General features: G+C 42.7%; 1 protein-coding gene across 2 annotated transcripts; it reads left to right on the forward strand.

Annotated features, from left to right (window-relative positions):
- The first annotated feature begins 10728 nt into the window (after positions 1-10728).
- pheta1 (PH domain containing endocytic trafficking adaptor 1) lies at positions 10729-14403 on the forward strand. 2 transcript variants are annotated; one of them, XM_064942144.1, is made up of 3 exons: positions 10729-10863; positions 11288-11416; positions 12036-14403. In XM_064942144.1, exon 3 carries the CDS (start codon positions 12059-12061, stop codon positions 12893-12895), a length of 837 nt encoding a protein of 278 aa, XP_064798216.1. In that variant the 5' UTR covers positions 10729-10863; positions 11288-11416; positions 12036-12058; the 3' UTR covers positions 12896-14403. The 2 variants fall into 2 exon arrangements, with proteins under 2 accessions (XP_064798216.1, XP_064798130.1); XM_064942058.1 differs by having other exon boundaries at positions 11313-11416.
- The last annotated feature ends 4207 nt before the right edge of the window (positions 14404-18610 follow it).

The following is an 18610-nucleotide window of genomic DNA, read 5'->3' on the forward strand; positions in this document are numbered from 1 at the left end:
ATGTAATTTTTTTTACTTTAGTTTATTTAGTAAATATTTTCTTACTTCTATTTTTTGAACTGCATTTTTGGTTAAGGGCATGTAAGTAAGCATTTTACGGTAAGGTCTACACCTGTTGTATTCAGTGCATGTGACAAATACAATTTGATTTGATTTGAATCACGCTTCACCATCTGGCAGTCCGACGGACGAATCTGGGTTTAGGAGAATGCTACCTGCCCCAATGCATAGTGCGAACTGTAAAGATTGGTGGAGGAGGAATAATTATCTGGGGTTGTTTTTTATTGTTCGGGCTATGCCCCTAAGTTCCACTGAAGGGAAATCTTAACGCTACAGCATACAATGACATTCTATACGATTCTGTGCTTCCAACTTTGTGGCATCAGTATGACAATGCCCCCGTACACAAAGCGAGGTCCATATAGAAATGGTTTGTCGAGATTAGTGTGGAAGAACAGGGCCTGCACAGAGCCCTGACCTCAACCCCATTGAACACCTTTGTGATGAATTGGAACGCCGACTGCAAGCCAGGCCTAATCGCCCAACATCCGTGCCCGACCTCACTAATGCTCGTGGTTGAATGGGAGCAAGTCCCTGCAGAAATGTTCCAATTTCTAGTGGAAAGCCTTCCCAGAAGAGTGGATGCTCTTATAGCAGCGAATGGGGGGACCAACTCCATATTAATGCCCATGACTTTGTAATGAGCTGTTCGATGAGCAGGTATCCACATACCTTTGGTCATGTAGTGAATATTAACAACCTTATTGTTTTACTGTCAATGGGTTAAAAGCAAAATAAGAGTCCAGAAACAACACCTTACACCCACGTTGTGTGACAGACTGCAGACTCTCACCGCCTCTTCTTTGTCTAGGACCACTAGACAAAGAGGTTGGAGTAGAAAGTTGTAAAGTTATGGTAGTGTTCCCAGAACCAGCAAGTAAGTACTTCCATCCTTTGCATTTGACAAAAAAAAATAATTTGGGAAGAGATTGGGGTTATTAATGACTTTCCTAGCCAACACTCTCTTTCCCTGAGAGACTATTATGCTATCAAATGTCAAATTATTCTTCAAAGTTTTAAAAGCATTATCACGATCATTGATGGCTTTATTACATACTTCAGGCACCAAGGAACTATCTTTCGTCTACCACCTGTATACTTACAGAACCAGTCAAAGGTTTGGACACACCTGCTCATTCAAGGGTTTTTCTTTATTTGTACTATTTTATACATTGCAGAATAGTAGTGAAGACATCAAAACTATGAAATATTACATTGGGTATCATATAGTAACCAAAAAAGTGTTAAACAAATTATTCAGAGTAGTTACCATTTGCCTTGATGACAGCTATGCACACTCTTGGCATTCTCTCAACCAGCCTCATAAGGAATGCATTTCCAACAGTCTTGAAAGAGTTCCCACATGTGCTGAGCACTTGTTGGCTGCTTTTCCTTCACTCTGAGGTCCAACTCATCCCACACCTTTTCAATTGGGTTGAGATCGGGTAATTGTGGAGGCCAGGTCATCTGATGCAACACTCCATCACTCTCCTTGGTCAAATAGCCCTTACACAGCCCGGAGGTGTGTTTTGGGTCATTGTCCTGTTGATAAACAAATGATAGTCCTTTGTCAGAGATAAACAAATGATTGTCCTTTGTCAGAGACTCCAGTCACCCTAGTTATAGACTTTTTTTCACTGCTACCACACAGCAAGAGGTACCGGAGCGCCAAGTCTAGGACCAAAAGGCTCCTCAACAGCTTCTACCCCCAACCATTCATAAAATCGCCACCGGACAGTTTACATTGACCCCCCCCCACCCCACCTTTTGTACACTGCTGCTACTCTCTGGTTGTTTGTAACTGATGCATAGTCACTTCGCCCCCAGCTACATGTACAGATTACCTCAACTAGCCTGTACCCCTGCACACTGACTCGGTACCGGTGCCAGATATAGTATATACTGTAGCCTCATTATTGTTATTCTTATTGTATAACTTTTTATTATTACTTTTTATTTTAGTCTACTTGGTAAATATTTTCTTTGTCTTGAACTGCACTGTTGGTTATTAAGGGCTTGTAAGTAAGCATTTCACTGTAAAGTCTACACTTGTTGTATTCGGCGCGTGTAACAAATAAAGTTTGATTTGACTAAACGCAAACCATATGGGATGGCGTATCGCTGCAGAATGCTGTGGTAGCCATGCTGGTTAAGTGTGCCTTGAATTCTAAATACATCACAGACAATGTCTCCAGCAAAGCACCCCCAAACCATCCCACCTCCTCCTCCATGCTTCAAGGTGGGAACCACACGCGTGGAGATCATCCGTTCACCTACTCTGCGTCTCACAAAGACACGCCGGTTGGAACCAAAAATCTCACATTTGGACTCATCAGACCAAAGGACAGATTTCCAAGCAAGTCTTCTTCTTATTGGTGTCCTTGAGTAGTGGTTTCTTTGCAGCAATTTGCAGCAATTTGACTATGAAGGCCTGATTCACGCAGACTCCTCTGAACAGTTGATGTTGAGATGTGTCTATTACTTGAACTCTGTAAAGCATTTATTTGGGCTGCAACCTGAGGTTCAGTTAACTCTCATAAACTTATCCTCTGCAGCAGATGTAACAGGGTCTTCCTTTCCTGTGGCTGTCTTTCTGAGAGCCAATTTCATCATAGCTCTTGATGGTTTTTGCGACTGCACGTGAAAGTTCTTGAAATTTTCCGGATTGACTGACCTTCATGTCTTAAAGTAATGATGGACTGTTGTTTCCCTTCACTTATTTGAGCTGTTCTTGACATACTATGTGTCAAGGTTGTGCGCTACTGGTGGAGAAGTCAGGAGAGCAGAGAGTTGTGAACAGACGCACACTTTATTAAGGCAGAGGCAAATAAAACAGTCAAACGCCACTGCGTCCAAACCTCCAGCCAAAGGTAAAAGTGCTATGGGCGAAACTGTCACAAAAATTTTGCAAATGCTGTACAATCAACATCCCTCGTGAAAAGCCACGGAATAACGGGGGAAAAGCCAGCCTGGTGCGTACACACGAACATGTAACAAAAACAATTTCTCACAAAGACATGGAGGTGAACAGAGGAATAAATATATGCAGTGATTAGGGAATGACAACCAGGAGTGCAGGGAACAAGACAAAACTAATGCGACAATGGAAAAATGGAGCAGAGATGGCGAGAAAGCCGGTGACGTCGACCACCGAACGCCGCCCAAACAAGGAGAGGAGACAACATTGGCGGAAGTCGTGACACTATGGACTTGGTCTTTTATCAAATAGGGCTATCTTATGTATACCCCCTACATTGTCACAACACAACTGATTGGCTCAAACACATTAAAGAAGGAAAGAAATTCCACACTTAACAACTTAACAAGGCACATGTTTTAATTGAAACGCATTCCCGGTGACTACCCCATGAAGCTTGTTGAGAGAATGCAAAGCAAAGGGTGGCTACTTTGAAGAATCTCAAATATAAAATATATTTGGATTTGTTTAACACATGTTTGGTTACCACATGATTCCATATGTGTTATTTCATAGTTTTGATGTCTTCACTATTATTCTACAATGTAGAAAATAGCAAAAATAAAGAAAAACCCTGGAATGAGAAGGTGTATCCGAACTTTTGACTGATACTGTACTTCAAGATCTATGTTCATGTGACTGGAAAATGATCACTACCTATTGTGGATTCTATCTTTACACCCCACGTACATACTGTGTACCAGCAATGGAGGAGGACCCAATGTAAGATCTAAGCATGACAATGCAACTTTAGTCACATTTATCCATGTCCCCCGAACATAATTTATACCAACTAGTCCCATTCGATCCATAAAGTCTTCAGCCACTAAACCATTAGCGTCTGCGATATTGCTGCCCCACAAGCTGTTATGCACACTGAAATCTCCACACCATACTGTATCTCATTATCACCTTTACTGGATATCGCAACTAGATTCAGATACGGGTTTACAACCCAGATACGGGTTTTCAGAGACAGGTTTACAAGGATTATGGTAGTATTAAACAATGTGATATGACCCCCTTCTCTACAAATCTCCAGTGCCACACATTCACGTTCTTTGAAACCATGAATCTCTCTAAGTGCTACATCTTCTTTAATTAATGAAGCCCACCACTGAAAACTCTAATTTCTATCACTTCTCACAGAGATAAACTCAGGTATAATAGAATCCAATTGAGGTTTAAACCATGTTTCCTTTTTCACACATCACGTCCTGTAAAACATCTAAATCATGTACACTTCTTAAATTCTTGTCCATTGGCAATCAAACTCCTAGCATTCCATTAAACAACATCAAACACCATAATACTCTTACTATTATTATTAATGCTATGTATTATGCTGATCATCATTTGAATTTTGGTTCAGCATCAAATGTATCATTTCTGCATAACTTCAGAAATCCCCAGAATATCTTTGGTTGCCTTCACAAATTATTTTATTTGTGCAGTCCTGTTCTTACCTGGAGCAGTCATATTGATTGCCCTACACATGAAGGCCAAGAAGTTTACACGATCTTCTACCATGATCTTTCTATGTCATCAAGCGTTTATGCTCGCATATCAATCGGGCTGAGTTTCCACAGGCGTCCAAGGAGCGGTGACTATCTGCTGATATGTTGTATTTTCGGGGTATTTTGAACACTAGGTTTGTTATTCACTTTCCAGATAGTCTCAGCATAGGATACGTTGTTTGTAATTGTGTACCTCTGTGCTTCCATGGCTTCCTGTTGTACTTCAAATCCGCCCTCACAGTTATAACATTTAACTCTAGCATCAGGCCCACATTTCCCATACACGTGATCTCTACCACACTTTGCACTTCTCATTTTACCTTTGCACACATTAGCAACATGCTCCATCCGTTGGCACTTGAAGCACAGAAGTGGAGGCGGCACGTACTCTCTATCCGGATAACTGAGGGATCCTAGCTGCACCCTATTCTGCAGCTTCCCTTCTAATTGTAACAGTACAGTTGTAGTGTTCACTCGACTGCCACTTCTTTTGCTTTTCATCCTTTTCGCGTCAATAACTTTTCCTCCTTTCAGGGAAGCCTTAACTTCTTCCATTTCCATTGGCATTCCAACAATTACTACTCTCATTTGAGACATAGTACTGGGAATGTGACATTCCACTCGACCCCCATGTAGTGAGTTCAATTTCAAAACTTTCTCTTGCTGAATTGTACTGTTTGCAGTGATCAGGAACTTCCCCTAACCCAGCGATTGGACATCCCTAAGAGCGCCAAGAAAGGTGCATGGCAGGAATTCTGTTATTTTATAGGAAGGGAAACAACTGGGGGATGAGTGGAAAATGTTAAAGAGGATGATGGGGAAAGGAAAGACAGTACAGATAACTATGTTAGTTGAGGACGATGTTATTGCTGTTTCAAACAAAGAAAAAGCAGATGCTCTGGGAAGAGATTTTGCAGCAGTGCAATAAAGTTCACAATCTAAGTGATGAATGTAAAAGATGTAAGGAAGAAAAGCTAAGAACGCATGAAGATGTATACCGTAAGAAATGTGATTCTGGATTATCTCTGGATGCTGAATTCGCCACGTTTGAAATAATGAGGTCTTTGGTTGCACTGCTCCAGGTGAGGATTGATTATGCTACATTTTGTTTAAACATTTTCCTACAGAAGATTTAGGAAATATTTTGATTTTATTTAACAAAATATGGAGGACAGGAGTGCTATCATCAGGATCTGCATATTCATTTTGTGAAGAGAATATGAGGTACAAAATGGAGCTCCACAAGGTAGTGCTGTTAGTCCTATCTTATTTCACATTGATGTTTGATGATATCTTTGGGGTATCGGACAGGGTGTAGGGGAGGCATTATATGCAGATGATGGTGCCATTTGGAAAATGGGAAGAAATATTCCTTATGTAATAGAGACAATGCAAGGTGCTGTTGTAGCAGTAAAGGAATGTTCCTTATCATGGGGTTGTTACCATGTTGCCGTATGTTGTTCACTAATAAAAAGATTTAAGGAAGATGTCAGTGTTCAATTATATGCAATATGAATGGAAAGGGTAACATAATTTAAGTATTTAGGGCAATGGTTTTATGAAAAGCTTACATGGAGACATATTACATACAGTGGGGAAAACAAGTATTCAATACACTGCCGATTTTGCAGGTTTTCCTACGTACAAAGCATGTAGGGGCCTGTAATTTTTTATCATAGGTACACTTCAACTGTGAGAGACGGAATCTAAAACAAAAATCCAGAAAATCACATTGTATGATTTTTAAGTGATTAATTTGCATTTTATTGCATGACATAAGTATTTGATCACCTACCAACCAGTAAGAATTCCAGCTCTCACAGACCTGTTAGTTTTTCTTTAAGAAGCCCTCCTGTTCTCTACTCATTACCTGTATTAACTGCACCTGTTTGAACTCGTTACCTGTATAAAAGACAACTGTCCACACACTCAATCAAACAGACTCCAACCTCTCCACAATGGCCAAGACCAGACAGCTGTGTAAGGACATCAGAGATAACATTGTAGACCTGCACAAGGCTGGGATGGGCTACAGGACAATAGGCAAGCAGCTTAGTGAGAAGGCAACAACTGTTGGCGCAATTATTAGAAAATGGAAGAAGTTCAAGATCACCCTCGGTCTGGGGCTCCATGCAAGATCTCACCTCGTGGGGCATCAATGATCATGAGGAAGGTGAGGGATCAGCCCAGAACAACATGGCAGGACCTGGTCAATGACCTGAAGAGAGCTGGGACCACAGTCTCAAAGAAAACCATTAGTAACACACTACGCCGTCATCGATTAAAATCCTACAGCGCACGCAAGGCCCCCCTGCTCAAGCCAGCGCATGTCCAGGCCCGTCTGAAGTTTGCCAATGACCATCTGGATGATCCAGAGGAGGAATGGGAGAAGGTCATTTTTGTCCGATGAGACAAAAATAGAGCTTTTAGGTCTAAACTTAAATATTGTGAGGACAATAGTTGGGCATGATTGGGGGGCAGATAGACAATATTTACTGAATATTTAGATTGAATATTTAGATTGAGTACTTTGTACATGGTTCTGCGGCTTTTACATCACTGTTGCACCTTGATAGGATGCAAGCGAGGGCACTCAGGATGTGCGGTGGTGCATTTAAAACTGCACCGGTTGAGGCTTCACAAGTAGATACTGGGTAAATGCCACTATCCCTTAGAAGGGATAGCCCTGGCATACTGGATTAAAGGGTAGTATGGTAGACCATCATATACTGACAGTACTGGAAGAGTGCTGGGAATATGAACAATATCAAAAGAGAGGTTTTGGCCCAAAGATTGGAAAAAGGGTTGATGAATATGGACTCAGAGATGTTGTTATAAGGCCATCTGTGGCAATAGGAAATGTGCCTCTGTGGTTTTATACAAGACCACATGTTGATCTGAGCCTGACAGAAGAAAAGAAACAGTGGTGTGAAGAAGATAATGTAGGAACAATAGTGGGTCAATATAGTAGTAATACGTTTTATTCTTGTCTTGCAGTGAATACAGATGGTTCAAAGGATCTCATGAATGGGAAGACAGGAGCAGGTGTATTCATTCCTGAGTTCTATATTAATCTATGCAAGAGACTAACAAATGATTTATCTGTATATTCAACAGAAATGGTTGCTATAATTGTTGGAGTCCAATGGATAGAGGAGGCACAATCAAGAAGACTAGTAATATGTTGGGACTCTGCATCAGTTTAGTGTAGTTGACGATCAGGAACGTCAGAACGTGAGGATTTATGGGTAGAAATAATGATGCTGTTGTTAGGGTTACAAAGACATGGTATTGAAATTCAGTTCTTTTGAATTCCGGCTCATACAGGAGCTAATGGAAATGACACAGTAGATATAATAACAAAAAGAGCAGTGAGAAAGAATATTGTGGATATAATGGTGCAGTTGGGTAGAGGGGAAAATAAAACATTGATTCGGGAAAATGGGTTAGATTGCTGGCAGAGACAATGGGATGAAAGTAGTAAGGGCAGAAATTGTTATAATACAATGAAATCTGCACGGGAGATAGTGTCATATAATGGGAACAGAAGGGAGGAGGTTATGTTGTGTAGGATGATATCAGGAATATGAGATTGAATTAATCTTTGAAATTGATAGGGAAACATGGTCCTGGAATGTGTAATGGATGTATGGTAGAGGAAATGGTTGATCATGTATTTTTATATTGTGAAATGTATGATGTAGAAAGGGATAGGTTGTTTGATGGGGTCAGAGAGGTTGGATGGGAAAGGGGAGTGGGTGGTATTTTGGGTGGGGGTAATGGGAGTAGTGAGGTTTGTTGGGATTTATTTTAATTTTATTAGAAATTCTGGGTCAGTTAATTAAGAAAATATAGTGGTATAAATATAGTTGAAGTCGGAAGTTTACATACACCTTAGCCAAATACATTTAAACTCAGTTTTTCACAATTCCTGACATTTAATCCTAGTAAAAATGTCCTGTTTTAGGTCAGTAAGGATCAACACTTTATTTTAAGAACATGAAATGTCAGAATAATAGTCGAGAGAATGATTTCTTTCAGATTTTATTTCTTTCATCACATTGCCAGTGGGTCAGAAGTTTACATACACTCAATTAGTATTTGGTAGCATTGCCTTTAAATTGCTTAACTTGAGTCAAACGTTTCGGGTAGCCTTCCACAAGCTTCCCACAATAAATTGGGTGAATTTTGGCCCATTCCTCCTGACAGAGTTGGTGTAACTGAGTCAGGTTTGTAGGCCTCCTTGCTCACACATGCTTTTTCAGTCCTGCCCACAAATTTTCCATAGGATTGAGGTCAGAGCTTTCTGATGGCCACTCCAATACCTTGACTTTGTTGTCCTTAATAAGCCATTTGCCACAACTTTGGAAGAATGCTTGGGTCATTGTCCATTTGGAAGATCCATTTCCCACCAAGCTTTAAGTTCCTGACTGATGTCTTGAGATGTTGCTTTAATATATCCACATAATTTTCCATCCTCATGATGCCATTTATTTTGGGAAGTACACCAGTCCCTCCTGCAGCAAAGCACCCCCACAACATGATGCTGTGATAGGTGAGAATTGTCTGTTCATTGAATGATTAGAATATTCCGCCCTGAAACATATAATTGCATGGAATTGATTGGAATGTATAAAATATCAATAAATGTGTAGTCCTAGTCAGAATTAGGGTTAAACAATATGTCTTTATGGTATTTTAAACACAGACTGTCTGAGCTTGGTGCCGACCTGACTAGAGATTTGGGAGAGAACGGGGAGTACGTCTCAAGGACAAGGTCACTATCTCTGTCGGCTGGGTAGTGAGACAGACCGTGTGTGCGTAGCAGGACATGTGTGTGCGTCAGTTTGTGTGCATGTGTGTGTGTGTGTGTGTGTGTGTGTGTGTGTGTGTGTGTGTGTGTGTGTGTGTGTGTGTGCGTATGGGTGTGTGAATGTGTGGGCGTGAGAAGTCAGTATAAAAAGAATTGTTTTGTGTTCTTGACTTCAGAACGTTCTGTGAATAAACCTTTTTGACTATTTAGCTGGATCTCCGTCTGTTTCATTCGGCCAGGATCTTACAAATTATGGTTTGCAGACAGAGAGTAATATAATTAAATTGGGTGATGTATCTAGAGAACATAATTCTGCCACCCCCGTGCTTCACGGTTGGGACATGTTCTTCGGCTTGCAATATTCCCCCCTTTTCCTCGAAACATAACGATGGTCATTATGGCCAAACAGTTTTATTTTTGTTTCATCAGCCCAGAGGACATTTCTCCAAAAAGTACCATATTTGTCCCCATGTGCAGTTGCAAACCGTAGTCTGGCTTTTTTTATGGTGGTTTTGGAGCAGTGGCTTCTTCTTTGCTGAGCAGCCATTCAGGTTATGTCAATTTAGGACTAGTTTTACTGTGGATATAGATACTTTGTACCTGTTTCCTCCATCATCTTCACAAGGACCTTTGCTGTTGTTCTGGGATTGATTTGCATTTTTCGCACCAAAGTACGTTCATCTCTAGGAGACAGAATCCATCTCCTTCCTGAGTGGTATGACTGCTGCGTGGTCCCATGGTGTTTATACTTGTGTACTATTGTTTGTACAGATGAACGTGATACCTTCAGGCGTTTGGAAATTGCTCCCAAGGATGAACCAGACTTGTGGAGGTCTACAATTTGTTTTCTGAGGTCTTGGCTGATTTCTTTTGATTTTCCCACTTGTCAAGCAAAGGGGCACTGAGTTTGAAGGTAGGCCTTGAAATACATCCACAGGTACACCTCCAATTGACTTAAATTACGTCAATTAGCCCATCCGAAGCTTCTAAAGCCATGACATAATTTTCTGGATTTTTCCAAGCTGTTTGTCGGCACAGTCAATTTAGTGTATGTAAACTTCTGACCCACTGGAATTGTGATAAATAATCTGTCTGGAAACAATTGTTGGAAAAATGACTTGTGTCATGCACAAAGTAGATGTCCTAACCGACTATATAGTCCTATAAGTATAGATTGTTAACAAGAAATGTGTGGAGTGGTTGAAAAACGAGTTATATTGTCTCCCACCTCAGTGTTTGTAAACCTCCGACTTCAACTTTCGGTCGTGACCAGCCTTACACTCCAGTACAGTAGGTGGCAGTGTATGCACATGTCAGTTGGTTGTGATTTGCCAATAAAACTAAAAGAAGAACCTCCCGCACGGAGCGAGGGACAGCACGTGTGCCTTCTGCTGGTTAGGGTGATGCTGTGTCGAAAGAACACGTGACTGAATAGGGGAAAAAGGAATGAAAGGCTAAGAAGAAAAAGGTGAAAAGAGCTAAAACAACACTGCAAGGTATGAGAAAAAAACACTTGTGGAAATGGGACAATTGTATGTATATATATATAATGTTATATATTTAAATGTCAGACATAGTATTAAGTATCCCGTTTTAAGGCGAGGAAACTGTATTTGCTGACGTTGGATAATTTTCACTGTCTGGACCAAAAACATTTAGCCAGTTAGCTAGGGGCATCAAGTTAGGTGTGTGTTTGCTAGCTAACGTTAGCTTTCTTTCAGTAGTTGGATTGGCTAGCTAGTACTGTTTTCAAGGGGAGTTATTGGTAACGTTGCATCCTTGTGCTGGTGACGTGTCAAATCTAAGCCATTGAAAGTAAAGCTGGCTAACGTTATTCCTGAAACATTCATGTGTTGGTACTTAAAGGCCGTTTTTTTTTCCTGTGGTGTGAGACTGTCCTTTTTGTTTTCCAAATTACAGTGTAAGATTTGCGGTGTTTTTCTAGCTCCAGTGGAGGGAAAGGGGATGGTGAATTCTGACCTGCGATGCTGTTGTGAGATCAGACAGGCCTGCGGTAAAGGGTTCACCAACTGGATATGAGAGCGATCTGTGAGTATATCCCTAGTCTACATCCAGTCTTCGGCGCTATTGACTGAAAATGCTGTTAAATGTAAAACACTTTTTTTGCACCACTACCCTGTTGTGATACATAACATTTTTTATCACTGATTAGACTTATCTGGAAAGGTTAAATATATATGGCAGATCACTCACTTTCATCTGTTCAATCATATAACATCGGTGCCAATACGCCAGCGTTTCCCAAACTCGGTCCTCGGGATTTTTTTATATATATTTTTTGTTGAAGTTGACGAGCTCTCCAGACTGCTGGCCTGGGCAAAAACCGATACATGCACCCCTTGGGGTCCCCAGGACAGTGTTTGAGAGACTCTGCATTAGGCTAAGTTGCTCTAGCTAGCAGAGATCGTTAGTGACCTCTTGCATGACCCCTGTCTTTGTTTGCAAGCTACAGTACTTGTAAACTACAAATGAGCAGGTATAGGACTTGTGAGCTGTTTAATTTGTTTACAGTAGTCTAATCCTAGATGCCTCTGACCTGTGTTGTGAGAGGTGTGTATACCTAAACAAATAGTTAATTCATTTTATTGATGAGCTGGACAAGTACTCAAATGCTTTATTGTGATTTATTTTTTTTATTTTTTTTAAGAACATCCCTGTGGAGAAGGCGTGATGAAGCTGAATGAACGTAGTGTGGCTCACTATGCCACCTGCGACTCGCCGCCAGACAAGACAGGCTTCCTCTTCAAGAAGGGGGAGCGAAACACAGCCTACCACCGGCGTTGGTTGATCCTGAAGGGCAACATGCTGTTCTACTTTGAGGAGCGTGAGAGCCGGGAACCCATCGGCGTCATCGTGTTGGAGGGCTGCACCGTAGAGCTCTGCGAGTCAGCTGAGGAGTTCGCCTTTGCCATCAAGTTTGACTGCGCCAAGGCGCGTGTCTACAAGATGGCGGCGGAGAACCAGGCGGCCATGGAGTCGTGGGTTAAGGCTCTGTCGCGAGCCAGCTTCGACTACATGCGGCTGGTGGTGCGGGAGTTGGAGAGGCAGCTGGAAGAAATCCAGGAGGGGGCTGCTGGGCTGCAGGGCAGGCCCAAGTCCTCCAAGAAGGCTGGGGGGGTGGCACGCTCTAAATCAGGAGCATCATTCAGCACTTCCCACGTGCCCTCTACCCAGGTTACAGGTGCAGCGCTCGCACAGGGTTCGGCTCATGCTCGCAGCCTTCAGGAGGAGGTGCAGCTCCCGTCAGGCACCTCTAAAGAGAATGGGGTGGCCTGGAGCAAGCCTCTGGTCAATGGGTTTGGTGAGGGCCCCCACTCTGGTGTGCCGTGGGAGGGAAATGGGAATGGAGGGGGCGATGGGTTCAGGCCTCCGCCCGTCCCTCCGCGCAGGAGGGGTGCATCTCTTGAGAGTCCTGTCTCCCCCGGGACTGGGTGCTTCTCCAAACTTCACGACTGGTACGGAAAAGAGGTGGCTGAACTGAGGGTGGAGTGGCTTCAGAGCCATTGAGGCGCCCCACCCTCCCCCTCACCTCACAGCCCAGCTGTTAGCCATTATTAGAAAGGGCACTTGTCACTTCGCAGGATTGTTTCACCCCGAAATACCTTGATTTTAATGCCAGAGAGCGTGTCCTTAAAATTCCAAACCCTTGGGGCAGTCTGTGGAGCTGGTTGATTTTCTAAAAGCAGCACTTTCCTGGTATTTTTAGGTCTTGTGGGCCAGTGGGAATATGATGTGTTGTCCTATGACTGTCTGTCACTACATTTTTATGAGTCTATGGTACATTTTGGATGTTTTTTTGTGTGTTTTTTTTGTGTTTTAAGGAAAATCTTTGTATTTACTGTCTTTTTTGTTGTAGTTTTTTTTCCAATCAGAAACTACGATCACTTATCACTTTCTCTATCGTTGTTGTGTTCTACCATTGTTATATTCACAAAAGAAAGGATGACCCCTGATTGTTACTGAATTGAGTGTCTCTGACACATAATATAAATCGGTACATATACATAGTTGAGAAAATGCATTTCATTCCATTTCACCGGATGTTTTGAAACGGGGACCATTGAAGAATGAACACCGGCGCATTCATTCATTATACCACATGAATTTTGCTCATGCAATGGTTTACATGTTTAGAAAATTCTTCTCGCTCTCTTTTTAACCTGTGCCTTATGATTTTCCTCCCAAACCTGTCGTTGACAGTAATCTAATAATAAGTGTAGGCCTACCCAATGCTTTTATCTGCCTTTCGTTTTTGCCAAACCACACCGTAGTGCAATTTGTTGGTTTGCGACAATGGCTCAATCCATTTGGCCAGATCTAACGCACAGTATTTTCATTAGTCACTTTATATATACATTTACCGATAATGGCATAACCCAGTTTTAATTTGTTATATTTTTTAGCGGGGCCTTTTCTGTTTCCTGGTCATACCATACTAGACTGGTGGCTTTAGACAAGTCTGTTACTTGTGCCAAAAATATGGTAGGACGAGGAATGGAAAATCAAGTTGTGGAAAGCCAGTAAAGATCCTGAACAGGCTACAGGTGGCTGGTATAGATGTGATTGTGACTGAGTGAATGATCAGTTGTATGTTATTAATTACTATGTTTAAAAAAAAATCTATTTCTGACACTAGGAGGACATTTTGTACTGAGTTATAGTTCCCTTTTTTAATTCCATGACATTTGGAGTATGTCAAATTATTGGATGAGACATTGCACAGCATGACACCTCTATATCCAGTGTGCTAAAAATGGAACGATGACAACCCAATGCTTCTTTATACTTTTGTAATCTGTTTGTGGTCAACTTCATGGAAAGAATACCAAAATATTTTAGTACACTACTGCCAGAAGAATGTCCTGTTTCCATGTGGCAAGATGGGATTGTGTCTAGAGACAGTAATGCAATTACCTTCAGCTGCTCACCCCCGAATGAATGAATGACTGAACTTATAATACTATGAGCATTACCTATAAGTAATTTAAACAAATCAATAAACAGCTGAAAGATTATCTTGTTTTGTCCAGGTGTGTATCCTTGATTTCAATGTTCGAATGAATACATTTGTTCATGTTGGGCCTCTCTTGAATTGGAAACTTTTTTTATGCTAAACTGATGCCAATTTTTGTGTTGGCAGCATAGCCTAGTAGTTAGAACGTTGGACTAACAACCGAAAGGTTGCAAGATCAAATCCCTGAGCTGATAAGGTACAAACTCTGTCATTCCGCCCCTGAACAAGGCAGTTAACTGTTCCTAGGCCATCATTGAAAATAACAATTTGTTCTTAACTGACTTGCCTAGTTAAAGGTATAAAAATGTATGTAGAATAAAGTTAAATTTAATACGAGCGAGGAAACTGAGATGGTTGGCATTAAATTCAACATCAGGTGACCAGTCCAGATGGGACAATAGGGTTGTGTTGTCTCTAAATGAAAGCAAAATGCTTCACTTTACCAGATGTCGCGCCAAACTTTGCTATATTGTAAAAATTCATAAAAACAAAAATGTGCTTTTGGATCTTAAATTAAGGTTAGAGTTGTGGGTCAAATCGTTTAGCAGTGTGGTTCATTTTAAGGTTAGGTTTAAAATCACATTTTAAGAAGGTACATTGTAGAAATAGGGGGGTTACGACTTTTTGTTGTAACTACTGACGACCGAGGTGTATGGAATGGGTAGATAGGCCTAATTCCTAGTCCTTTTAATTTATCAATACATATTTTATAGAGATTATTAAAACACTGACCAAATCTACATTGACAATTTATTACATGTTTGTATGTATTAGTGTTACAAGGACTAATTGTATTTTTTTTGTTTCCAATCCTCTTGTTGTTCAAGTCTTGAAAAAACAAGTGTCCTACCTGAACGACTTCAAACCTGTCGCTCTCACCTCGTTCATCATAAATCTTTGAGAGCCTGGTACTGTCCCCTCTCGAAACCATCACCGACGCCTCCCTTGACCCACTGCAGATCGTCTACAGACCTAACAGGTCTGTGGACGACGCTGTCAACATGGGCCTACACTACATCCTCAAACACCTCGATAACCCAAAGACACATGCAAGGATATTGTTATTGGACTTCAGCTCTGCGTCAATACCATCATCCCAGAACTGCTACAAAACAAAACTCCCAGCTGAATGTGTCCAGCGCCATCTCTCAGTGGATCACTGACTTCCTGACAAACAGGACACAACACGTGAAGATGGGAAAACACCTTTCTGACTATCAGCACCGGTAAGCCTCAAGGATGCATGCTCTCACCTCTACTGCAATGACCACCTCCAACAACGCATCTGTCAAACTACTCAAGTTTGCAGATGACTCCACTGTTCGGTCTCATGACTGACAGTGAAAGTCCATGTACCGTGGAGAGGTCAACTGGCTGGTGGCCTGGTGCAATAGCTTCATACGATATCATCCTGATCTCGCATTCTCTTTCACTACACAGATGTATCAGGATGACCCATGTAGCAAAATGGATTGTGAGTGTGTGAGATCAGGATGACCCGTGTAGTGAAATGGAATGTGAGCGTGTGAGATCAGGATGACCCGTGAAATGGAATGTGAGTGTGTGAGATCAGGATGACCCGTGAAATGGAATGTGAGCGTGCGAGATCAGGATGACCCGTGTAGTGAAATGGAATGTGAGCGTGCGAGATCAGGATGACCCATGTAGTGAAATGGAATGTGAGTGTGTGAGATCAGGATGACCCGTGAAATGGAATGTGAGCGTGCGAGATCAGGATGACCCGTGAAATGGAATGTGAGCGTGCGAGATCAGGATGACCCGTGTAGTGAAATGGAATGTGAGCGTGCGAGATCAGGATGACCCATGTAGTGAAATGGAATGTGAGTGTGTGAGATCAGGATGACCCGTGAAATGGAATGTGAGTGTGTGAGATCAGGATGACCCGTGAAATGGAATGTGAGCGTGCGAGATCAGGATGACCCGTGTAGTGAAATGGAATGTGAGCGTGCGAGATCAGGATGACCCGTGTAGTGAAATGGAATGTGAGTGTGCGAGATCAGGATGACCCGTGAAATGGAATGTGAGCGTGCGAGATCAGGATGACCCGTGTAGTGAAATGGAATGTGAGCGTGCGAGATCAGGATGACCCGTGAAATGGAATGTGAGCGTGCGAGATCAGGATGACCCATGTAGTGAAATGGAATGTGAGCGTGCGAGATCAGGATGACCCGTGTAGTGAAATGGAATGTGAGTGTGCGAGATCAGGATGACCCGTGTAGGGAAATGGAATGTGAGCGTGCGAGATCAGGATGACCCGTGTAGTGAAATGGAATGTGAGCGTGCGAGATCAGGATGACCCGTGAAATGGAATGTGAGCGTGCGAGATCAGGATGACCCGTAAAATGGAATGTGAGCGTGCAAGATCAGGATCACCGTGTAGCGAAATGGAATGTGAGCGTGCGAGATCAGGATGACCCGTGAAATGGAATGTGAGTGTGTGAGATCAGGATGACCCGTGTAGTGAAATGGAATGTGAGCGTGCGAGATCAGGATGACCCGTGTAGTGAAATGGAATGTGAGTGTGCGAGATCAGGATGACCCGTGAAATGGAATGTGAGTGTGTGAGATCAGGATCACCCGTGTAGTGAAATGGAATGTGAGTGTGCGAGATCAGGATGACCCGTGAAATGGAATGTGAGCGTGCGAGATCAGGATGACCCGTGTAGTGAAATGGAATGTGAGCGTGCGAGATCAGGATGACCCGTGTAGTGAAATGGAATGTGAGTGTGCGAGATCAGGATGACCCGTGAAATGGAATGTGAGTGTGTGAGATCAGGATGACCCGTGTAGTGAAATGGAATGTGAGTGTGCGAGATCAGGATGACCCGTGAAATGGAATGTGAGTGTGCGAGATCAGGATGACCCGTGAAATGGAATGTGAGTGTGCGAGATCAGGATGACCCGTGAAATGGAATGTGAGTGTGTGAGATCAGGATGACCCGTGAAATGGAATGTGAGCGTGCGAGATCAGGATGACCCGTGTAGTGAAATGGAATGTGAGCGTGCGAGATCAGGATGACCCGTGTAGTGAAATGGAATGTGAGTGTGCGAGATCAGGATGACCTGTGAAATGGAATGTGAGTGTGCGAGATCAGGATGACCCGTGTAGTGAAATGGAATGTGAGTGTGCGAGATCAGGATGACCCGTGAAATGGAATGTGAGTGTGCGAGATCAGGATGACCCGTGAAATGGAATGTGAGTGTGCGAGATCAGGATGACCCGTGAAATGGAATGTGAGTGTGTGAGATCAGGATGACCCGTGAAATGGAATGTGAGCGTGCGAGATCAGGATGACCCGTGTAGTGAAATGGAATGTGAGCGTGCGAGATCAGGATGACCCGTGTAGTGAAATGGAATGTGAGTGTGCGAGATCAGGATGACCCGTGAAATGGAATGTGAGTGTGTGAGATCAGGATGACCCGTGTAGTGAAATGGAATGTGAGTGTGCGAGATCAGGATGACCCGTGAAATGGAATGTGAGTGTGCGAGATCAGGATGACCCGTGAAATGGAATGTGAGTGTGCGAGATCAGGATGACCCGTGAAATGGAATGTGAGTGTGTGAGATCAGGATGACCCGTGAAATGGAATGTGAGTGTGCGAGATCAGGATGACCCGTGAAATGGAATGTGAGTGTGCGAGATCAGGATGACCCGTGAAATGGAATGTGAGTGTGTGAGATCAGGATGACCCGTGAAATGGAATGTGAGCGTGCGAGATCAGGATGACCCGTGTAGTGAAATGGAATGTGAGCGTGCGAGATCAGGATGACCCGTGTAGTGAAATGGAATGTGAGTGTGCGAGATCAGGATGACCTGTGAAATGGAATGTGAGTGTGCGAGATCAGGATGACCCGTGTAGTGAAATGGAATGTGAGCGTGCGAGATCAGGATGACCCGTGTAGGGAAATGGAATGTGAGCGTGCGAGATCAGGATGACCCGTGTAGTGAAATGGAATGTGAGCGTGCGAGATCAGGATGACCCGTGAAATGGAATGTGAGCGTGCGAGATCAGGATGACCCGTAAAATGGAATGTGAGCGTGCAAGATCAGGATCACCCGTGTAGCGAAATGGAATGTGAGCGTGCGAGATCAGGATCACCCGTGAAATGGAATGTGAGTGTGCGAGATCAGGATGACCCGTGAAATGGAATGTGAGCGTGCAAGATCAGGATCACCCGTGTAGCG

Source organism: Oncorhynchus masou, chromosome 1 (assembly GCF_036934945.1).
Source record: "Oncorhynchus masou masou isolate Uvic2021 chromosome 1, UVic_Omas_1.1, whole genome shotgun sequence".
Lineage (NCBI taxonomy): Eukaryota > Metazoa > Chordata > Actinopteri > Salmoniformes > Salmonidae > Oncorhynchus > Oncorhynchus masou.

Coding starts and splice junctions, on each gene's coding strand:
- pheta1 (XM_064942144.1), top strand. CDS start 12,059: ATGAAGCTGAATGAACGTAGTGTGGCTCACTATGCCACCTGCGACTCG.